The sequence below is a fragment of the Gallus gallus genome, chromosome 1, assembly GCF_016699485.2.
Source record: "Gallus gallus isolate bGalGal1 chromosome 1, bGalGal1.mat.broiler.GRCg7b, whole genome shotgun sequence".
Classification (NCBI taxonomy): Eukaryota; Metazoa; Chordata; class Aves; order Galliformes; family Phasianidae; genus Gallus; species Gallus gallus.
In genome coordinates, this window is record NC_052532.1 from 4,784,104 (window position 1) to 4,808,949 (window position 24,846).

The 24,846-nt window shown below is 42.1% G+C and overlaps 1 protein-coding gene across 2 annotated transcripts in view; it reads right to left on the bottom strand.

Annotated features, from left to right (window-relative positions):
* Positions 1-24,846, bottom strand: part of ITIH5 (inter-alpha-trypsin inhibitor heavy chain family member 5) — a 47,469-nt gene that overhangs the window by 14,844 nt on the left and 7,779 nt on the right. The window contains exons 4-7 of one of the 2 annotated variants that reach the window (XM_015294316.4): positions 24,208-24,315; positions 22,786-23,036; positions 15,824-15,993; positions 15,176-15,292 (exon numbers count right to left, since the gene is read on the bottom strand). In XM_015294316.4, the coding sequence (XP_015149802.2) occupies positions 15,176-15,292; positions 15,824-15,993; positions 22,786-23,036; positions 24,208-24,315 (646 nt within the window). Of the gene's footprint in view, positions 1-15,175; positions 15,293-15,823; positions 15,997-22,785; positions 23,037-24,207; positions 24,316-24,846 lie in introns of both variants that reach the window. The other variant, XM_015294280.4, reaches the window with a different exon arrangement.

Consider the following 24,846-nt stretch of genomic DNA (forward strand, 5'->3'; position numbering starts at 1 on the left):
CATGAAGACATGCCCCCTGGAATAATGGATACTGAATAATGTTAAGTAATACCAAAAGACTTCTAGATTTCTTCTAAAGCCTTCTAGACTTGAATTAAGCTGTAAGTGGCAGATGGCTAAAAAGGTTACTTAAAAGTTGAAATACCTCTAAATATATCAAGGAGGCATATGCCTTGTTCATAATTAGAGTACTGATTGGCTTGTATATACTCCAATGAATAGTTTTAGCAATTAACATATGTATAAGCTAATACATTCAAATGAATAAGAAAAAAAATGAGTCCTAATTATTGCTAATTCTACCTGCTAGTCAGTTTGGTCTCAGGCATATTGTTTTTCCAGCAATATACCAACATTATATAGTTCTGCTGTTTGTCATCCCATGCAAATACAAGCATCCAGATAGAGAAAAGCTGATGTTAAGCTGAGTTCATAGTGGGAGAAGTTAAGGTTCTTGTGTGACAGAAAAGACAGACCACTGTGAATTAGCCAGTAGGAAGAGTGCAGATGTGCTCAGACTTCCCACTGTGACCAACTTTGATATATCATCCAGTCAGCTGTGCCCACATGGAGACAAACTTCAGCTTATTAAGACCAGCTGAGAGAAGATGCTCCCTGTCTGTTCAAACATACCCTGTATTTATATGCAAAACACATGAGAGGAATATGAGGCAACAACTGTAAGCAGAGGCATCAGCAGCTTCTCAGCTCTGCCCATTTTTGGTCACCACTAAGCCTTTGAAATTCCAAAGAATATAATAAGAATTATAAGGAATATAATAAGAATATATAAGAATTATAAGGAATAATATGGCAGACCCACTGGCATTTAAAGGTTTCTCTCATGCCTATTGGAGAAATGCATGAAAGATTTGTCCAGAATTAATAGAAAGGATAATCAGTATTGCTGGAAAACAGACGTATCTAGGCCTGATTGTGCTATGCAAAGACAGTTTGGAAAAGTTCTCAAGGAACTGATCAAGCTGTGCCGTTAGTATCCCTCTGGATTCTGCATGGAAGCTGATGATGCAACTGCAAACAAATTACCCACAACAGAGGAATCTCTAATCCTCCCAACTGTTGACTTGGCTTCCAGCCTGAGGTCCATCTGAAGTTAAAGGAAATATTTCCCTTAGCTTCCAGCATTTTGGAACCAGGTCTGGATTCCTCCCTGCCTGCTTCTGTCCTCCATGTATGCTTTTTTTCCTCTAGGGAAAATTTTGCCACCTCCTCCTAGTAGGCAAAAACATCTCTCATGTATGCATAAAAGGGCAAAGCGGCCATCATGCAGTGGAGAAAAGGACACTTGTGTTTATAACATAATAATGACCATGGTCTATTCATTTGTCCCTCAAAAACTGGAAACAAAGTGAGCAGAAAGTAAAATGGAGAAGCTTCTATCCTGCATAGGTATCATCATGTCTTCATCTCAGCCTCTGCTGAGGAAAAGTTTGGACAAGATGGGGAAAAAATGAGACCACAACAGCTCCCCGCATACAACCCCACAGTGTGAGCAGGGGAGGGAAACAGGCCTAGAAAGAATAATTTAGTGGGAAACTCCCCAAATCTCATTAGCCATACTGTAGCTCTGATTATAATTAACATCACTTGACATTTCCCATTTCAAAAAGCCTTTTTTTTGGTTGTTTTTCAAATCTGTCAAATTGCACTTTCCTCAGAGGGATTTATTGGGCCCCAAAAGCTCTATTTTTTTCCGAGAAAAAGACAAGAGGAAAATAATTTTGCTTTGGCCTTGTCACTGAGACTGCATCTCACCTCCAGCGTGCCCAGAAAGTCCTTCTGACATTCTTGTCTGCATTCAGCCAAAAGAAAGGGAGAAACAATGCAGAACAGCAGTGCAGTCTGTGTGTGCACATCACCCAAGCTAGAACTGCTGAACTGAAGCAGACTTTCCTAGAAAATGCAGCATTATTTCTCCTCCACACACCCTCACACAGGATCCAAATGTGGGGCTGGGACCATCTCTCTCCTTCCATATTCTTTTTCCTTTTCATCTTTTTTTTTTTTTTTTTTTTTTTTTTTTTTGGTCACTGTTAAGCTGTTTCCATGGAATCTGAGCCACTTTTTACCAGGAAAACATTCTAATATCTATTAATGAAGACAAACAGGCAACCCAGATTCTGACATCTTGAATAGTTGTTTGTCTCTGTAACTTCCAATTAAAAACCCTTTGATTTTGTGTAATATAGATAGACAAATATACACAAACATATACGTACAAGTGTTTGTGCACATGGTATTGCTCCAAAGGAAGGAGAATATGAATAAGGCCAAATGGTTCATTCTCATGTAGCTTTTACCTCATCCTCAGTAAAAATGAAGCGTGGGATTCAATGTTCCCAACTCAGTCATCAGAAAGCTGGGCACTTCATCTAATCCCTCTCTAAGGCAGAAGGAGATACCTCCAGAGAGTAATTCATCCCATCTGTTTTGGATAGGTTTTAGGATGGGCTGAGTCACTGTCTGGAAGTGCCTGTTGACCAGCACTGCATCCAAAAAGCTGAGCAGCACAGCTATAGAGAAGGTGAAACTTACCTCAAGACCTAATCCTGTCCAGTTCTGAGCACCACGGAGCTAGAATGAGCTGAACTGGCTCTCCATCTCTCCCAAAGCGCTCTGAATTGCCTTGCTCATGCTGTTTGCTTTCATCTCTCCTCCCAGCCCATAATGATCATAGAATCATGGAATGGCTTAGGTTGGAAGGGACCTTAAAGATCATCAAGCTCCAATCCCCTGCTGTGGGTAGGGTTGCCACCCACCAGATCAGGCTGCACAATCAGGGCCTCGACCAATGTGGCCCTGAACACCTCTAAGGATGAGTCTCCGGATTTATCCTGAAAGCCCTTACAGGTTGGCAACATGTGCTTTGCTGGCCATATCCCTCACCCATAAATGCACTGCAACAGAGACGTGACTTCGTTCTGGAAGGCTGGATACAGTTCAGGAGCTGGCAGGCAAATTGAGCTTTCAACAGGGGGAATTTCTTGTTAAAATTGCTTGAAATCTTTAAATGCATTGCAATGACTGAGTGCTCTAGAGGCCCAGCCCTTTGCTCCAGTCTCCCCAGCCTCCAAGAGAGAATTTAGAGCTCTTCGTGCAAGGAGTGCCTGGCAGCAGCTTCACTCTGGACACGGCAGCAGGTTTCTTGTTTTGGCCTTGTATGGCCACAGCTGGAATCTCTCCTGTTTCTGAGCAGCCAAGGAGTGGGATTCCCAAGCTGCTCCGTGGATGGGGTCTTTGCACTTCCACTCCCCCCTGGCCCCAGTGAGTCATTGCACTGAAACACATTCCAAAGACACTCTCCTGCAAGGCAGAAAATTAACTATTTCTTCCCTGGTGAGGGTCAGATAATTCCCCATGGCTAAGCAGATGATGCTGATCTCATTTTGGTGATAAGCTGAGCATAGATCCAACCCTCTCAGAATGGGGAGGTCCAGTTTAAGAGTCCAACATTCTTGTACCAGCTGCTGTAAAGTGTAACAATTGTCCCAAAGCGTTTGCCTGGCTAGATGCGAATTTGTGTGGAGGTCAGAGCAAGGATTAAAGAGTGACAGAAAATAGCAATACTGACCAGCTGAAAAAAAAAATCACTTTTGGCTAACTGGGAATCGTTTGTCGCTATCATCAACACGTTTTGAATCAGGATTTAAAAAGGAAAGTTTCCTCTTATTCCCCTCCTCCCCAGCCCCCAATTAGCATAGATGAAACTGAGCAGAAAGGTGGAGACTGAATTGCCATACCAGTGGATTTGAGTCAAGAAATGGTGATGCTGAATGAGCTGTTAGTACAGCTGGAACCTTGGGCTTGAAACAGGCGTCTCCAGGGCTATATCTGGTCCAGATCCGGACCAGAAAAATGATGGTGTAAGGCTGGGTGACAGTGAGTAGCTGGAAAATGATCACAGTTAATGTCTGTGCTTTAGAAATGATAAGAACCTGAATATGGATTCACACTTATACACTGTATGTGCAGATAATGTCTTCTCAAACATACAAGGTCAGAGATGAGCCAGCTCCCAGCCACCATCCCTACCACCTCCACTCTGATAACTGGACATGCAACACAACTTCTCCTCTTCTAGTTTATTCTTGCTACGGGTAAGAGATTATTTGGGGCTGAGATGACACAGGACTGTCACAGGTTGCCCAGAGATGTGGTAAGTGCCCCATCACTGGAAATGTCCAAGATCAGGCTGGATGAGCCTCTGAGCAACCTGATCTAGCTGTAGGTGTGCCTGTTCAGTACAGGGGACTTGGACTGCATGGCCTTTAAAGATTCCTTCCAAGTCAAACGATTCTGATTCTATGACCCTCAACATCAGCAGGGTAGAGAATTCCCTGAGCTACACTCCAGTTCAGCTGCCACTTGTTACCTTTCCATCTAGCCCCTGGGGCTAGCTCTGCTTAGCTAAACATTGGTGGAACAAAGTATAGGAAAAGACATGCTCCCTTGGGGCAGCTGAGAGCCTTCAGCCCTTCCTTGGGATAAAGAGCTGCCTCAGTGACATCTGGGATGATGTCAGACCATCTGGTCACCTTTTAGGAGGAATCTGAGCCTTGGTGACATTTCTCCCACAGTCTGTTGGTTGTTTGAGGAGCAGGGTGAGGGTGAAGTCTCGCTACCCTGGAAACTTGCAGTTCAAAGGGAGACAATGTATGGTTGTTTGATGCCACAGCATTGACAGACACTGGCTCTGCAATGAAGCGAGCACACAGTTCAAACACCTCATTATAATGCATGTCCCAGACCCACATATTTAAATTTTCCATTGCCTAGGAGCATTTCTAAGTGTTCCATCCCAGTCCTACATCCCTTATGCGAAGTCTCATGCCAGCCCATAAAAATCAAAAGACTTTCAGTCCATGCTGAGTCCAATTCTGTACAAATAATGGGTGTCTCTGGCCTAGCACTAACTCAGACTCATTTGGAAATGACTTCCAGATGCAGAGAGAGCTCTTCCCAGCACCCACCAAGGCACTACCTCTGAGATCACTTGGCAACACTCAGTCATGCCCTGCATGCCCAAACACAGCTGGCATCTGTCTTCACAACGGCATGACAACGCAACATCGGAACCAGTGATAGCCCTTTTCCAGATTTCCAGCCAGCAATAGGGAACCACATGGGCTTGAGATCAAGGAGGTTAAAGAACATGGACAGAAGAGAGGAAGGCATTAACTGCGGCTCTGGAGTGTGTCCAGAGGAGGGCAACGAAGCTGTGAAGGGTCTGGAGCATGAGTCTTATGGGGAGCGGCTGAGGGAACTGGGATTGTTCAGTCTGGAGAAGAGAGGCTCATGGGAGACCTTAATGCTCTCTACAGCTCCCTGAAAGGACGTTGTGGTGAGGTAGGGGTCAGCCTCTTGTCCCAGGTAACAGCAACAGGAAGAGAGGCGATGGTCTCAAGTTGTGCCAGGGGAGGTTCAGGTTGAATATTAGGAAAAAATTTTTCACAGAAAGAGCGGGGAGACACTGGCACAGGCTGCCCAGGGAGGTGCTGCGGTCACCACACCTGGAGCTCCTTCAAGAAAAGGGCAGATGTGGCACTGAGGGACGTGGTTAGTGGGCATGGTGGGGATGGGTTGATGGTTGGACTTGATGATTTTAGTGGTCTTTTCCAACCTTAATGATTCTATGATCTGCAACCATATATTGAAAGACACAAGTAGAAGACAAAATTTGACAGTAGTATCCTATATTGAGCTAGAGAGATCACAACTACCCAGGTACCTTTGAGGCCTATCTACTCATTACTTTGGGATCTGGGTGCATCATGACCTTTATGTTGTCCTTCCGGATCTCCTGAGAGAGTCCGTACTTGACAAGCTATGGCACAAGACATAAGCATAAAGAGATTTAGAATGCCACAGCTCTGCCCAGTAACTTGTCTCAGAGTACAACAGATGAGAGAAGGGCTCAGAAACCAGATCTCCTACAGTGAGAAGGAGAAAAGTACAAGTAAATATGTTGTTTGGCAATGCACAGTAAGGAAGCACAGGGAGAGAAAACAGATCTGGCCTTCCCCTCCCCAGCATCCTTCCTGCTTTGGTTCATAATGTTCCTTTTCCAAACATGGACAGCCAGTGAAGAGCTCCAGCGGTGGCTTTTCTAAGATGTTCCTAAAACAGAAATACCTGATCCATTTGCCCATGGTCTGTCAGAGGGATTCATACTGTGAGGTCAGGAAAGGCCAGCATTCAAGGTATGTCTGAAGTAGTTCTGTTGAGACCAGAGCAGGTACTGCTACATACTTGGTCTGGGATCCAGTCTGTGATCTCAGTAGCCAAGGGAAAGTCAGTGGGAGCACCACTGTCATTTTATAGGGAGGAGCTGATGTGCCGAGTGAGCAAAGTCCTTTTGGCAGCATCATTCCTACCGAGGTTTGATGCCACTTCTTAGGAGGTTTTCTTTCCTCCATGGCCCATTTTCTTTCTGCCTACATAATGCAAATCACGTGCCAGTTGTCAGCAACAAGGATTTTTGAACCAAAAATGGGTTTTAACCCAGAAGCGTATCACTGGATTATTTTGCCCTCCTCTGTACCCCTCTTGGGGGAGGACAATCTGCCCTTTCTTCCTCTGCTGGGAGTGTCCTACAGTTCAGGGACTGAATCTCACCCCCTCCCCAACAATGTATCTTTGTGCTTTCTTCCTGGCAGACACTGATGGCGTAACCAAGGAAAACTCCTTCACAATTCTAGACAACAAGCATTTTGTTTTATGCTGATGCTAGCATATGAAGAGAGGGAGTTTGGTTGTAGAGCTCTGGACAATAAATGACTGTCTCTAGTGCATGTACCAGTCTCTCACCCCAAATCATCATAGATCCCTTGCTAATCAACTGAACGTTGCTGACTCCCTGTCTGGCCTTAGAAAAGGTGCACTGCAGTTTCTGTCTGCAAACGAATTTCTCCATCATTAGAAGGACCTGTCTCTGTTGCCTGTTCTATCGAGGAAGTTGTATTACTCCACATCTGCTCAAGGTATTGAAGTAGTAAATTCCTGTTCAGTGGGAACTGTACTCTAGGGTGTGGACAAATTTAGCTATCATTTGGAGGTTCTGCATTCCTCTAGCATCCGATAGCATGATGAGGATAAATACATGAAAAACTGCAAGATGATCTGATTTCTCAGTAATTGGGGTTTCATGCACACAGAGGGCAGACTAGTTATTAAGTCTTTGCAACCTGGCAGCAGTGTTGAGGATATAAATAAATGTCTGTACAAAGATTTAAGGAGGCAAGCTCCTATCAGTACCATGCATCATTACTTCAAGCCCTTATCAACAGTGCAGTATGTATTACACCTGGAGCAGTAAATGTTCCTGTAAAATTAGTCAAAGAGAAATGTTTAAAGGCTACCATGTTGAAAAAACTCCATGGAAAACAATGGGGCTACCAAGACAGACAGCCAGACTGACACAGCAGTGTATGAAGACCACAGTCCTGTTTTGCATTTAGCTCATTTTAAGTAGAGTCACATCATGTAATGCTGCAATTGGACACTCAAACACTCCTTCGTCAGCTTGACAAACAATCTCCATGGAGCTAGAAGCAAAAAAGGTCAATGCCAAGGGGACAGAACCCCATGCCCTCAATACAGAGTTTGATACCTCTCCTTCTGTCTCAGGAGATGGAGTTAGTGCATTAAAATCATTCCAAGAACATGGGACTTTCATTCTCTGCCCCTGTCACAGAGATCAGCTGCACTGGGAAGAACTGGTATGTCCAAGTAGAGGTTGACAGCAGCACAGGCCCTGGGTTTCGGCAACAGTTAGCTGCTACCTTTCATTTATCCATGAAAGGGAGTGCTGTACTTCCACAAAGATGAAGTTATCCCTCCAAAGAGATCCTAACTTTGCAACCACTGATAGACCTTGCCCTTTTTCCTTCAGCTGTGAAACTTCTTACTTTGTGATGCAACTTCCTCATTTTCATCTCAGATGACAACGATTGTTTGGAGAGTGGTTGGCTGGAACAATCTCTGTACTTTTGCTCAGGGTTAACACTGAACAATGAAAAACACTGAATAGTTGTTAAAAAAATAAAAATAGTAAATTAGCCTGTTCCCACCTGAGAATCTGCTATACAGCCCTCACAGTCCTCCAGCACCTGCTCCCCTCTCATTTTTCCATATCCAAATCTCAGCAGCTCCAGCTCCAGGATTCCCACTCTCCTCAGTCCTGCAAGCCTCTGTTTCCAGCCCTTCCCCTGCCCACCTCCATCCCAAGCCACTGCATCAGACATGAACTCAGGCCAAATCTTTGCCCAAAACTCTGCAAAGCTGAGGTAGTAACTATCCAAGCAAAAGCTCTTTCTTTATATAACACAGATTGTAGCACCCACCTCCTGAATCAGAATCTGCCTATGAATACTGCTTTGTGACTGTTGTACTTCTTTCTACAGTAGCATAATAAGGAAGACCTCCTTGTTGTAGGCTTCTCTAGAAGGTCCCAGGTAGTTATTTCAGAGCCTTGACTGTTCTTTACAGTTCGAGACAGATTGTCCCAGTTGAGCAATGCCTACAGTGTGTACCCCGTAATAGGGTGAAGGGGTATTAACTTGGAAATAGCAGTGTTGCTGCAAGCAGTGTTAGACTAATAGCTCTTGGCCAACATCAAATGTCTTTTAGACTCTGAGGCTGTTGAACAGCCATAAGCCCAGTCTGTACAAAACTCTGCAAGGAGACAAGCAGAGGCAAAGAAGATAACCCACCTAACTTCAAATAGCAAATTCATGATGGAAACATGAATAGATGCCAGCCCTGACTCACAAGTGTTGCTCCAGCAAACAGAAAACACAGCTCTGGCCTGGAAAGAACTGTGAAAAAGAGATCTGGAGCTTCACAACATGTGTATGAAAGGCCTTGAGCCACATTAATGGTCATTAATGGTCAGCCTCCTCTGGGGACTCCATCCAGACCTCTACCCATGGACCAGGTGGCTCCATTTAAGCTCCAGCCTGGGCTTTCAGTCCTAGTCTGAGCCTCACGTATCTGTCTCTTGCTCTGTCACAGCTACTCTTATGCCTGGTCATGGACCTCATTGATCCTGACTCATAGACTGACTTCCAGTTTGATTTTGCCCCTTGCTTGTTATATAGAGTTGCCTGGTGATCACTGGGCTGTGTGGGGTCACTTTGGTGGGTTTGGCCTATCCTTTAATGAATTCAGCAAAGGCTCTGTGGAAACCTTTTGGAGAACTCTCACTGTCTTCACAGGGTTTTAGATCAAGCCGTAGCAGCACCTCCATGTCAAACTCTGCACTTGCCTTTGCTTCCTATCTGCTCTGAACCCAATTCAAGGATTTGCTGTTTACAGGTGGGCTGGGGTTTTCTTAGAAAATGCTGTCCTTACTTCTACTGCCTCAGTGTGGAAAAAATCAGCTATTAGTCCTAAAACCAGAAAATGATGTTTTCAGTCCTGAATATCTGAGGGCATCTTGCTCTGAAGCTTGCTTGTTTCTTTGTGGGACCCTGTCATTATTTATAAGTTTTAGAGTTTTGGAAAAGTAGATTATTCTGTTGCATGACAAGTATTTGCACGGTTTTGGAAGCTGGGAAGACAAGGGCTATGTGGATCTGACAACCTATTTAGTGTAGTGGTTGTCATATTACATATCCACATCAAAAGAGAGGAGTGAGATAAGACTGCTGTTGTGCATTCCTGAGTAAGCGGCAGCTGCATCAATTTAGTCCGTGCTGGATGCAGTGCATAAAGTTCCTCTGCGTTATCTCAGATGGTTACTTTCTAATGGAAGTGGGAAAGCTGACAAATCTTTTCTCTTTGCAGAGCTTTAAAATCACTAAAAGTTTTAATTAGGATTAGCATTTTTTCCAGAGTTCCCTGGTGGTTTAAAGTTGTTCTCCTGGACAGCAGCCATTATTTGGACTAGTAGTCAACAAGCCCACAGCCAGCTCTGCAGCAACCAGCAGAAATAAGTGGAGCCTGAAGTGAGAAAATTAGGTGTTGAGGTGCTTGTCTGCTCTCTTTCCTCCCTGAAACTGCTCAGAGAGAGCCTGGGTGTTGAGTCAGAGGCACACAAGGCATTTAGGCTTCCAAAGGGGCTCACATAGTGTGGGTCATGAATCAGGGGTGCCAACAGTGTTCCTTGGTTGTATGCAAGCAAATAAACTGAAGCAGTTGCAAACGCACAGCAGGTCTCAGCTTCAGTTGAGTTCCTCCTAGCACAATTAACCTCAAAGAGAGTTACAGCCTGGCACACTACCATTGACAAGCTGCCAGGCTTGTGGTGTAGCCAACTGCTCAACTAAGTGTGTGGGCATTTGTTGCCTGAGGGAAAAATAAGGTGAAATTAAGCCATGGTTGAAACAACTTCGTTTTACCAAGTCTGCAAAACATCTGCAAACCCATCCTCATGTGGGCACATTCATAGCTTAGAGCATGCCTGATGTGTAGCACTAGAGTTCAGGCTGATACATTTCACCATGCTGTCTGAAGCTGAGGATAATCATGGCAGTCACAAGGTGGTGAACCTATGCCTGGCCCATGTTTCTCCTAATTATACCATTGTAAAAGTGAAATGTCCTCTAGAACAAAACAAACAAACAAACAAACAAAACCCCTGAAACAAAAGGTGCCCATAAAAATTAGGTCAGATTGTTCAAAGGATAAAACCATTTTGCTTCCTGGTAAAACCTGCAGATACAACCTGTTCCCCAGGCTCTTCTGACTCCTATTAAAAGCAACTGTTCCACACAGAGCTTACTTCCTCTCTGCAAAGGAAGAAACAAAGATCTTGAGGACAGAAACAGGATGCCAATGGTGCACATTACCTAGTCTTCCCCACAAAGCTAATATATACTCAGTGATATAGGGTTCTGAGAGAGATGGCTGATGTGGTAGCTGAGCCATGCTCCATCCTATTTGAAAAATCATGGCAAAGTCCCTGGTGATTGTCTGGGGCAATCCCAGGTATTTATACAGACTAGGGGAAGAACTCCTTGAGAGCAGCCCTGCGGAGAAGGACTTGGGGGTCCTGGTGGACAAGAAGCTGGACACAAGCCAGCAGTGTGCGCTTACAGCATGGAAGGCCAACCGTGTTCTGGGCTGCATTAAAAGAGAAGTAGCCAGCAGGGAGAGGGAGGTGATAGTCCCCCTCTACTCGGCTCTTGTGAGGCCCCATCTGGAGTACTGTGTCCAGGCCTGGGGCCCCCAGTACAGGAAGGACATGGAGCTCTTAGAGCGGGTCCATAGGAGGGCTACTAAGATGATCAGAGGGCTGGAGCACCTCTCCTGTGAAAAAAAGGTTGAGGGAACTGAGCTTGGTTTGCTGAGAGAAGAGAAGGCTCCAGGGAGACTCCATTGTGGCCTTCCAATTCTTGAAGGGAGCATATAAAGAGGAGGGGCATTATCTGTTTATGAGTGTGGATAGTGATAAGACAAGGGGGAATGGCTTTAAACTGAGACAGGGGAGGTTTAGATTAGATATTAGGAGGAAGTTTTTCACCCAGAGGGTGGTGACGCACTGGAACAGGTTGCCCAAGGAGGTTGTGGATCCCCCATCCCTGGAGGCATTTAAGGCCAGACTGGATGTGGTTCTGGGCAGCCTGGTCTGGTGGTTGGCGACCCTGCACACAGCAGGGGGGTTGAAACTAGATGATAATTGTGGTCCTTTTCAACCCAGGCCATTCTATGATTCTATGATTCTATGACTATGATTCTATGACTCTATGATTCTATGATTCTTTGATATGAAGGGGATGTCTCAGGGGTCTCAATGCCTTCATTTAAGGTGATCAACCAGTCCCACTATGTCTGTTTGCAACTAGGTCTGTATGTCTTGTTACTTCAAAGGCTGAAATATCTGAGAAATAAAAGGAAGGTGCAAACACGTAAAAAATCACATAAGAGCTAGAAAAGTTTGGGAGATGAAAAGTGGAAATAACTTTGTAGAACTGCAGGAAGCATGAAATACTGACCCCATTTGAGTCATGTTGCTGTTAATGTTATGAAGGGAGATAACTGAAGATTACAAAATCTTGAGTTGCTATCGAAAAGAGTACACAGCTGATGTTTCTCACCCATGCTTTTACAGCCCTAAAAACTTTGCCACAGTTACCATAGCTGACCTGAATGACTTCTCTTTACAAGAGACCAGTGTATTTTTAGCTGATCATGCATGTGACTCAGCAGACAGAAATGAGGGAACACCATCCCACAGGAATTCCCAGCTCTCTATACACTACCACGGATTACCACCACAACTGCAGGAGTCTGAGAGAAAAGGAGGCATTTCCTCTGCTCAGATGTATCTTGCCACCAGGGAACATGTTGATAATATAACAAACATCGTGATAGCAACAATTGGGTAAAAAGGCCACTGAGCAAACAGAAATCATGGCTGTGACTGGTTTACAGAAAGAGACCTATTGTTCAGTCAGTCCCAGATCTTGGGTATTCCTTAGCTAATCTGCAGTTTGAGTTGGAGTATTTGTTTAGGTTTTGTTCACTTTGTTTTCTTTGATTGTTTGTTTATGATTCAGGCCATAACTCAATGAAGTTTCGGGTTTTGGAGCAGTTAAAATCAGAGGAAGATAAATGTTTACTGAACATAGCACTCCTACATAACATACCCATCTTCTCCATTAAAAGAGTGTATCTGAGGCAACAGGCAAAAAGTTGAATACACCTTTGACAAAAGACCTGGCTAGACACATCCCTTGCTTCAGGCTTAAGAGGCATTTATTTCTACTTAATTAGCCTGAGATGTATGTATTTTTAACAGTAGAAGTTAGCTAGGCTACAAAGCAGACCTTGAAGGGTTAATCCCTGGTCATGTTGTTTCTAGTAAGTATATGAAAAGAAAAGCTAATTAGCTCAGGAGGAGAATAAAGGTTTTCCTAGTACAAGGTTAATCTGCTGACCCAAGGAACAACTTTGTGCAGCTCACTCCAGCACCAAACCCTCCAGAGTCCTAATTTCCATGGTTCAGTGCTGTACTCCTGACTGCTTACAGCGTGCAGAGCTGGGTGCATTTGGGTAATACCTGTTTATTCAGCAAGGGGGGGCTTGACATTTTTCAGCAGGATAACAGAAAGCCAAAAGCCAGGCTCTGTCCAGAGGAATTTGTAGTGATTCAAAGGCATCTTCATTCAAGACCTGCTTCAGCACAGTGCTAGGTGTGTTTGTTAGCAGCTCTCTGCTACTTCAGTCACCGGGGAAAGTAATTAGGAGCCATAAAAGTCATTTTAGCTTAAAATGGAGATAATTTAATTTAATAGAAGCTACAGCTTCTAAATGAAGATTTATGAACACCATTGAAACCAGATGGTGAAGATTTTAGCAGAGATAGAAAGGCACGAACACCCACAATGTCCTTGATCAAAGACAGAGAACTGTCAGGGAATTACCATAATTTGTGTCCATGAAGGACATTTAGGCTAGTGTTAGTGGCCAAGGGAAAAAACAACAACAAAAAAAACCCCACAATGCTTTCAAATAACCACAATTTCCTTATTTTTCCATCACTCCATGTTCTAGGCAGGTGACAAAGGAGCCTGAGTGGACTAATTAGAGCTCCTTAACTGAATAAGACATAAGCTTAAGCCATTAGCCTTCAGTCGTTCTAGTAGAGTTATAACATGACATCCATGCAAGCTGAAACCTCATACTGGTGTCTTAGTATCATAGAATCATGGAATCATTTAGTTTGAAATAGACCTTCAAGATTATTAATTCCAACCATCAAGCTGACCTGCCAAGTCCTATCACTAAACCATGTCCTTTATGCCACATCCACACGTCTCTTAAATACTTTCAGGGATGAGGACTTCACTACTTTCCTTGGCAGCCTGCTTGACTACTCTGTCTGTGAAGAAATTATTCCTAATAAGTAATCTAAACATCTCCTCGAGCAATTTTAGGCCATGTTAATGTATGCGAGAAGTGACACTTTCCACTGTCATTAGTAGATAATAAAGTAGAAGGCAAAGATGTGGGCCTTTCAGCAGAAAGAAGCCACCTAACATTTCCGTATCTCATAACTGTGAAGCAAGTCTTCAAGTGGAAGAGAACAGTATTAACTTTACCACAGCTTTTGCACAGATGTATAAGATGTAAGCTTGGCTTTTGTCTGAAGTGTGAGTACAGACATGAGATGTATCTGTCAGACCAGAACTGAAATACTGATTTCTCTCTGCTTCTTTGCCACTTAAATTCTTTGCTGAAATGCAAGAATTTACTTTGTGTTACAATAATTCTGATGACTGACTGGTAACAGGAATGATAGAAACTACAGATGAAAGATTTATAAAGATTTAAAATATTTAAAGCACTTAAATACATATTTTTCCTAACTTTATATTAATATATTTTATTTATATATTAAGCATTTAGGAACTAAATAATAACCTAACAACTTTACATAGTCCAGATAGGTGTACCTATGACTTGTGTAACACTCCATATTTTTTGTTCCAGATTTAAGTGTTTCAGATTCCAATTAGATTAGATCTGATGGGTTGATGGTTGGATTAGATGATCTTAGTGGTCTTTTTGAACATTAGTGATTCTATGATTCTATGATTCTAGTTTGGACTGATAATATCATGCTGAGAAGAAGACTATATTCCCCCAGACACAGTACCCCGTCCAAGCCAACTAGTTGGATCCTGGTCTGGAGCTGGTTTCCATCTACCCAGTTCAGACAACTGGAGATACTGAAATGTTCAGACACCAGCCTGAATCCTCCACATGAAAGGCCAGTTTTAAGTGTTGATAATATGATCTTCAGTTTGATATGCTGACTCGTGTCAAGATCTGTGTCCTGGGAAAATGTCTGAGATTTGCAGTGAAAGAATCAGATTCTCAGACATGGCAAACTGACTTTTCTTTCAGAAGAACTCACTGAGTCATACATCGTTTTTCCAAGGGTTCTGTAATGTAAAGACAGGATTGTATTCTCTCTGCTAAGATGGACACAATGGTTTGCTGAATGCACTTTTCTGAGAATTCTCTCTAATCCGCCTCTCTTCAAAATGCACAGAATAGAACTTCCCAGCAAAATCTTATCTGTTCAGTTTTGACAGCACTGAACTTTTATGCAGAGTGGTGAAGAATCCACCTGGTAAGATGAAGCCTGAAACAAGCTCTCTACAACCTTAAAGTCACCAAGTCTATAACACATGCAAGGACTCACCTGCCTTAGTTTTGTTCCCACCATGGATGCGCTGCTGTCAAGGACAAAGACGACGTTCTTTGGTAAGGGAGGTAGATCCATGGGTGCAAAGTAGTGTACGAAGTACCCATTAAGAATCTGTAGAAGAAAAATGAATTTAGGAATGAAGGGAAGATTGTGATTCAGTATCCCAGACACATCACTACTGGCTGAGCACACCCGATCTTGCTTTCAATCTGTGTGTCTGCATTGGAGGATGAGCTCCCTTCAGTGTCCCTCTTGGTTCTTGTCCCCTGTTCATTCACAGTGAGGGGCCTACTGGAACTCTCTCCATCTCCTTGCGTGGTGGGCACTGGTTTTCTTCCAAATGCAGTAAGGATATAACATATGTACCTAGGGATCAGAACCACCACATACATGTGGGTACCTGGTTCTATATCCAGATGCATGCGGCCTATATATTGAGAAGCAAATACAGAAAAGAAACTCAGTGAAGCATGTCCTTTCTTTTAAGTCCATCTTGTAGTTGCGAACTTATTGGATTTATTTTGCATAGTTTTTACAAGCCTTCACTTAGAAAACATTTGCTGGGATATACGGAGTGTGCAAGGCAGTCAAACCATTTCAGGCATAGCTAATAAGATGGAAAAGATCAGCCATGTAAAGTACCTGAACATCTCCGACACTCAGCTCCCGGTTGACATCGTATCTGACTATGAAGTCTCCCAGAATTCCATTTCGGGCAATCTTGGTTTGCTCAACAACATTGGGACTGAATGTAACTTTAGCTAAGGTTTTTGTTTGTCCAATCACAGTAGAAGGAGGAGGAGAGACAACACCTGCTGAGATAAAACCGTAACATTACAAGTTTTTCCTATTTTCTTACAGATGTCTAAGCACCACACACACTGTGTTACCATGAAGTTAGGTCTACTAGCACTAGTTATGTGCTGAGATTAAAGATTCATCTCACCAATGATAAAATAAGAACTTAATAGCCCCTGTCCCAAGATTGTTATGTTATCAGGGATAAAAGTGTTCATTCAGTATTCCTATGTTCGCTGCTTTTTGGAAGTTGCTGAACTCAAAGGCCAGATATTCTCTGTATGACTCCTAATCACTTCCTGTGAATAATACACATCCAGCTTCAGACATGTAGGTGATCTTAATACCAACCGAGTATATCTAGAATGCAGATCCTATACCTGAGCTCCTTCCAGACAGTATATGATTCATTTGACTTGTTCAAACATTTCTTCTAGGATATGAATCATATTGCAGATTTGTCTCTACAGATTATAAAGAGATCTTGAGGCGACTTGTTCAGATAGTCTATAAACTTATGAGGTGGGATTTATATGGCTGATTACAAGTGTCTGTGTAATGTCTGCATCTGAACAAGTCACCTTAGATCCCTTTATGTTCAGCAAAGAGCTGAGAGTATAGTCACTGTAATTTCAGTCTGACTTACTGATCCAACACTTGCTAGTGCAGTCATGCAAACTGCATCCCAGAGATGTAACTCAAGATAATATCTTAGAGCCCTTCTGGGGTCAATGGAGACAGACATGCCTTTCAGAGGGCATCTCAGAGAAAGACAATATCATTGTCTACAGTGGTATGAAGATTCTTTGCTGTCTCTTTGGGTGGTCCTTACTGTCTTTTTGCTATGCATAAACCTACTAAGTGTATCTTTAAGTCCTGTATCCAGTATTCCTCTCCAGGGGTTCCTATAATACTGTCATTGTAATGAGTAGTGGCACTTCTCCACCTTTTTAAAGTGCCTTGATCAGCATTAAAAGAACACAACATGACAGCTGTATGCAAGACTGAACATCATCCACTTCACATCCAGATCCCACAGTGATTTACAAAATCGGATACATATGATTATCTCTATTTAACTAGTGGGAAAATGGAGGCATGAAGTGGTTACACGACTCTCCTGACTTCTCACAGGTTGAAGTTTATAGAAATGACAAGAATAGGGTTCTTGTGGTTTTATAGAATGGTTAGCTAAAGCTGTGACATTTACCCTAAAGCATTATGTACAATCTAGACTTCTCCAGGCAAAGAAATGAAATGAAGAGTGATAAATCAGTAGCACTCTAAGACTTCTTTTCCACCTTCATTTGGCTTTAGTTTTATAGCTGTCTTGTGAGTCTGTTTGGGAGCATACAAGAGCATATGACTCGGGCAGGAAGGGATTTCCTCTTAAAACCAATTTCTACACAAAAATAGTTGGAGGACTACGATTTGGAAACAAACTCATCAGCCAAATTCTTGACAAAAGGAAGCCGAATGGCAGATATTACTCAACTTCAGTAAAGCCAGCAATTCATTCTGCATCATGAGGGTAGATTTAGACTAGATATTAGAAAGAAATTCTTTACAGTGAGGGTGGTGAGACACTGGAACAGGTTGCCCAGCAAGAGTATGGATGCACCCTCCCTGGAAGCATTCAAGGCCAGGCTAGATGGGGCTTTGAGCAACCTGGTCTAGAGGGAGGTGTCCCTGCCTATAGCAGGAGGATGATCTTAAAGGTCCCTTCCAACCCAAATCATTCTATGATTCTATGATTCTATGGTCAGTCTTCTCTGACTAAGCCATTTCTAATTCATACATTCCAACAGAAACTGAGAGTTCTCAGCTAATGCATATAAATCAATTCAGGACACAAGTGTCAAATCTTAAAGGAGGCTTATGTTGTGACTGACCAGACCTTTGACATTTACTCTACAGTCTGTGTACAGTTCAGATTTCTCCAAAGAAAATTCATAAATCACTAGCTCTATAGGATTTTATCTCCCTGGATTTGGTTTTACAATTATAGCTGCCCTCTCATCTAATGAATCAACATATGTAATGTATTTCTAATACACAATTGCATCCAATTTGCTTGTGTTGGCCTTCTTGGATTTTCAGCCTGCCTTCTGTCACTTCCAAGGTCCCATTTAAGTGACAGAGTGCAGGAAATGTCCAGAATTCGTAAAAATGACTTAAATGTTCATTTACATTTTCTGATTTATTTGAGGCTTTCACATTACTTCTTCTCAATAACTGAAAAGCAAGCATTGTCATTGGTTGGGCTGCCTGACTACATCAGGATTAGTTAAAAGCAGTCTTACATTGAAAACAGAAGCTCTTTCCTTTTACCAGGCTGTGACCTTTGGACTTCTCTTCTGTGTTTCTCTGCCGTAAGTATGGAGATGGGTTGAGCACACTATGCTGTGTGCATATTATGACAACATGAGTTACAGTTCTAGCATTTCTATGTTCTTTGACTATATGAAATAAGCTCTATGCTCTACATTCCTCCATCTTTTAAATGGCCATAATCATATGTATCCAGATTTGTAAAGCACAATGGAATCTAGGATCACACTGCTTTCCTCAACTACTCTCAAAACACTGCGTATGAAGGTGAGAAGTGTCATTCCCTATAACACAGACAGGTCTTTAGGAACATTCAGAGAGGAGCTTGCCAAGGCTGCCTCACACAGTGACAGGAATATCTGGGAGAGCATCTCCCACCATCTTGACCATCACTCTTTTCCCATTTCTGGGATATATATATATATATATATATATATGGACTGATAAAAAAAGATCCAAAATGTTTTGGTTGTTTTTCTTTTTTTTTTTTTTTTCTTTTCTTTCCATTCTGGAACAGAATAATAGAAATCAGCTCTGGAAGAGAGGCTGTCTAATTCATTCCATGCTCCCAGGTCGAGTCTCTTCCTACTTATTTTTATCACATGATCTGGAAATACTACAGATCTCCAGTAATGAAAGCTCAATACCTGCTCTTGCCAGCCCTTGCTAGAAACTCAATTTTTCACTCTTAGGAAGATATCTTCAATGTCAAATTTACATTTTTATTTCTGTATTACAAACCTGTGATTTTTTTTTGTCTTTTCTGTTGACATAATAAGAATAGTATTTCTTTTCTGCTTGAAGCAGCCTTGTATATCTTTGAATACAACTACTATGTCATCCTCCAGCTTTCTCTTTTAGGCAGCACTTAGTATCTGAATCACAATTACTCTCCCCTGTTTACTGGACAAATTCTTTTCAGATAAGTGACTGGGAGGGGAAAATCTATGAAATATTGCAGAGTTCAAAGCATGGATGAGCTCCAGAGACCTATGCTGATCCGTGTTCGTATTGAGGTAATTAATAGTTTTCAGAGAAATTTTCCACCAAATCCAGCTGAAGTAAGCAAAGCCAGTGAAAGCATTTTTCGTGTGAAAATATAGTCTCCACATGATGAAAAGTTAAGCCCAAATTATTTTGGAAACTGGCAGAGTGATGAATAGAACTCAAATGCAAAGTTCATCCTCTGCTAACAAGTGGTAGCTTCTAAACAACTGTGATAAGAAATAAAAACCTTCCTGCAATCTAGAGCCTTCATAGGATCACAGAATGATTAAGTTGGAAAAGATTTCTATAATAATCTAGTCCAAGTGACTTCAAAGAGAAATAGGGTCATCTCCAAGCAACTTGGTGTCTCCCTACCCAAGACAATGGCTAGTTCTCACATCACTGCTCTGGAGGAAAAGGATGAGAACAGTCAGCACCAAGGGTGCTGGGTAGGACATCATACAGAAAATGGCTTCACTCTGAGATTACCACAAGTGTCCAGCATCACTGAGCTCAACATCTCCTGTTTTGGGCTTTGCATGTAACAGAAGAAAACAGCTGAACAAGCCAAAGGATTACTTTCCAAAACTCGGAAAAATACAACTCGCAGATGGAGCTGTGTGTAAAGGAGTCACTGACAAAAGAAATATCCTGGAAAGACCTGTCATCACCTTGTCTCTACTCCATATTCAGAGGATGTACACAGCACTTTCTTAGGCCAAAGCACAGGTGATTTTGCATGAATACCTGGAAAATTTGGAACCAAGTCCAATCTTTGTATCCTGGGCTCTGACAACTAAAAATGGGCAGAAGGGAACTCTTTACTTCTATGTCAACTGCTACAATTTCTGTGTTGTGTCCTTAAATGTTAATAAAGTGTCATTCACTCTGTCACATCAAGGGGCATCTTCTGGTTGGTCCATGAAATACCGATCAGACATTTCTCAACTTTGGAACATCTAAAGGGTGTGGGGTTTTTTTCAGATTAGTTTTACTAATAGTCTGGGGTCTTTGGATGTCATATGAGCAAGAAGGCTATGCAGGGACTAATGGCTCAGATGATTTGCTGTCTGGATCAAGCTGAAGAGATGAAAATAGCTTGGAGTAGGGTGGATTTCAAAGTGAAAAACTCCTTGCCTTGAACTTGCCCTCTCTAGGTGTATTCTTGTGGTTCCCGCTTACATTCAGGAAGCAGGAAGTTCCTATTGTCTGCTCCAACTGCGGTTGATCTTGTTGGTCAGAAAACGTCACACGCAATAAATCTCTCCTATTTGAAACTAGTTGTGCTTCTCTGAGACCTATATGAGAACCTTCAAGTCTTTTTTTGTTTTGTTTTGTTTTGTTTTGTCTGCCTACTAGTAATGTCCTTATTTCCTCATTTTCCTTCAGATCAGAAAGGAGCTCTGCAAACCTCCTGATTTTCTTAACTTTACACATTCATCAGAGCATCGCCCACCTGAGTACCAATGAAGCCTTGGTCTAAAAGAGACAAAACCCACTCCTACCCACTCATAGTGGACCCTAAAACATGTTTAGCACTTCAATAATTTCCACAGCAGTGATTTCACCTGAGAAAATATATTCCACAAACTATATATGCTCCCTGCAGACAGAAAGAGTTTGTAGCACCAATTCTGAATAAGGATTAAGCAAAGGAATGTGAATTTCAGTTGCTTTACTCATTCTGTAATGTCACATCTATTTATATACATTTTGCTGGATAGAGAGGAATTTATAGTCACAGAACTTGGGCCCATTTTAACAGTATTGTTTTGAATCTCAAGCACAGTGCCAAGCATTATCAGTGCTAACAGACTGTCATTTGGATAGCAAGTTACATGATTTTTCCCTGTATATCATTTACACAAGAATTTCCACACTGTACTAGACCAACAGTGTGTCTGCTCTGCTTAGACTATCTCCAACACTGATCAGTGACAGATGTTTTGCAGGAAACCATATGCCACAATGCACTGTGATACTCCCTGATAGGAGGAAAAGGATTCCTGTCCCTCCTGATGAGGTAGGGAGCACATTTACTACACAATGCATGAATGTACAGCAGAGACTAATTAGCTGTATGTGGCTTGACCTGAAGTTAGTTCAGGTCACCAGGGGCCTTGACTTCATAGAGTCATAGAATAATAGAATATCCCAAATTGGAAGGGATCCACAAGGGGCATCAAGTCCAACTCCTGGCTCCACACAGGAGTACCTGAAATTCAAACCATAATTCTGAGAGCACTGTCTAAACACTTATTTCAGTGTTATTTGGATGAAATCGGTAGTACCAGACTGAGTGATCAGTTTAACTCCATGATCACAGTCTTCACTTGGCAGACACAAACAGCTTCACTGATTTCACTATTATCATGTCAGCTAGAGTAACAGAGGTCAAGTCTCACAAGCTTCTACATCCTGCTTCCACGTCAGACTCACCGTTTTAACTTTACCATTTCTTTTTTGCCAACATGTATCAGTCACAGTATCCTGTGCTTCTCACTGTTAGTTTACACTAAAAATCGTTAATTTATGCTTGATGTTTGGACAAGTCCAAGGATGGCTGGGGTAAAAGTAGATACTTGGAAAGTGGTTTTTCCTCATGGAATTTCCCATGTTCTAAAAAGCAGGATTTCCTATCCTTGCCTTGGCATGGGTGGATGGAAAAAACAACTCACTTCAACTAAGCAGTTCTGAGTAGATGTAGAGCCAGAGAAGAAGCTGCTCAAATACTGAGCACAAGGTCTGAAGCCCCAGTTCCAAGCTTCTAAAGACAACAGAAAACAGTCCTACTGAATTGAATGGGATCAGCCCTATAGTCAGTAATCTTCAAAGTTCTCATGAGCTTATGCACAGATACCACACAGACAGTCGTCTCTAGAAATTATGACAAATGCTGTCAGCCTTTGCACTAAGACTTAATTCCCACAGTCAAACTTCACAGAGTTGATAATCCTGAAAACTCTTTCCTGTCGTAGTCATTATATCAACTTTCTTGAAACTGGAGTTTGCCCTACCAATGAATGAAAAAGATCTCTAAACAGAAATTGCTGATAGCCCACAGTGTTTAGAGACTTGCTTGTCACAGACGTGCAGCCACCCCTGGGTACAATGCACCTGCCATACAGTGACTACTGCAAAGGTTCAGAAAAGAAAGTAAAAAAAAATAAAATAAAAATAAAAATTAGTTATAGCTGGAATTTTTCAGAGTGACTCACACCTAATGAGTTCCTAGTGTTTATTTTCCATGTTATCTTCATTTCCTTTATTTTCTGACAATAGTCTTGATCCTGGGCAATGAGGCTTTAATACAATGTTGGGGTTTTGTTTAATCGCTCATTTGGAGCAGAAGGTAAATGAATGAAACCCTAGTCTATGTAGTTATTCAAGAATTCCTCAGAGAACTCCCAACACTGTCAATCCAGTTCCTAAGAAATTATTAGGACCTCACAAATAGCAAAATCATGCATCATAAAATCTCGCCTTACCTTCAGCTTTCCCATTGCCTTTATGCTTGCTGTTTCGAAGGGGAGGCACTTCCAGTGAAATGATACCTGAGTTCTCCAGAATGTTCACCTCCACTCGTAACCTGCCCACCAGTTGCTGGGGCCGGATGCTGACCATATACTCATATTTTCCCAATCGCCTTTGCAAGAGCTCCTCGTAATGCAGTAGGAAGCTGGCTTGCATCTTGCGAGGAATGAAAACAGAAGCTTTGAATGTCTCATAGCCATTCTCTCTGGAAGAAAAGAGGAATATGCAGTACCTTAAGCAAAGAACAAATGATTTTTCTCTTCCTTAATATTAGCTGTTTATCCCTATATACTCAGTAGGGAAGAACAGAAGTGCAAAGACATTTCCATCTCTGGACACCTCTCTGAAAGGGCTCTTCTCTTCCAGGTGACCACAACGTGACAGGTTCCATTTTATGTCTGGATCCTGAGAGATTGTCCTTTGTTAAAAGCTTGTGATGTATTTTTTTTACCATGCTAGTCACATTTTGAATCCACATTGAATTTGACATACATAATTCTTAGTGGCAAGAAACATGATTTATAGGAACATTATTTTGGCTGTTTGGAACCTAACACATGATTATTTTTTTTCTCTCTAGATTTTCTATGAAAGACAGAAAATAAAGATGCTTATTCTCTTTTCACGTCATCTATGAGTTCAGATCTTTGTCAGATTTCTCCCTCTCCAGAGTTCATCATTTTTTCTGATATGAGAAGCAATGGTCTAGTTATGTGCTCTTGATCGTGTGTTCACATTGGAGTAGCTTTACTATCACAGGTAACAAGGAATAATGCATGATTTTCTAAAGTAGAAAAATCCATTCAGGCTTGCAACTCTCTGAGAGTTATTTAGGGGAACTTGGGCACTTGTCAAATTAGAGGGGGAAAATAACCTGCAGAGCTGCCAAAGTGCCTTCAGATGATTGTAGGATTTCAGATTGTTAAAGGGATGAAACTTTCTGCCAGTGCATGGCAAAAAAAGACATAGTCAAGCACTGAGAACAGGGCAAATAAACATGACTGCAAATGGGTACCTGTGGTTCTACTACTGAATATCTTTGCAATCTTGAAGTTGTAACTTACTAAAGCTCAGTGTGCCTTAATTTTACTGCCAGTTATTCAGGAGGTAACAAGATTTCTTTCTCTCTCAGGTATATCAGTTTGACATCCTGAACCTCCTTGGAAGTGAAAAAAGTTATGTAACAGAGCTGGAAAAGGTCATGCACAAATTTATGTTACTTGGAGCATGGGAATGACACCAGGCAGTGAAGACAATGTTTTGTTTATCTCCTTCCTCTTCGTACAAATCCATGGGTGTATACCAAAGCAGTCAAAAATAAATATGGGAGGAGAGTACATTATTTCTCAGAACATAGTTGGATGCATGACACTTGCCTTCCGTTCACAGGGCTTGGAGGTTTCTTCATCTTTGCTTTGTCATCATTGCTGTGCTTCTTTTCTTTCCCTGTGACCTCCCCATAATAAGTCTTGTTGCCAATGCTCCTAGAGAGATCAGAGACGTCAGAATGACTGGTCTGCACCTACAAACAGTGAGAGCTGTGTAGCTCGCTGCAGAAGGGCATATGCACTGTGCACATGTGGACAGTTACTAGCACAACTCTTACTGGGTTCACTCAAATCAGTGGGATAGAAGCTGACTCGGAAGTGCCCTGGTTGGCTTCACTGGAAGAGCACATTTTTACTCCAGAACTTAAACTTTCTTAAATGCCAGTTTAATATGTAATCTTCAAAGCATAAGGATATTAACCTGAAAGCAAAGCAATTGCCAGACTCCCAACAAGCCCTGTTTTCTGTATTGTCCCAGATCCACTGTCTGTGTCAATACTTGTGGCAGTATTCAGAATTACTTCTCTCAAGAGGCTGCTTCCCTGATAAAAATACATCTCTCTGGGAATGATATACAGACTTAGATGGGCAATGGCAAAAGGCCTATTTTCCTTCTACTCAACCCAAAAGGAAGTTTTCCTAAAAAAAGCTTGCCCCTCATCTGCTACAGTGAGGGACAAAGTTGTG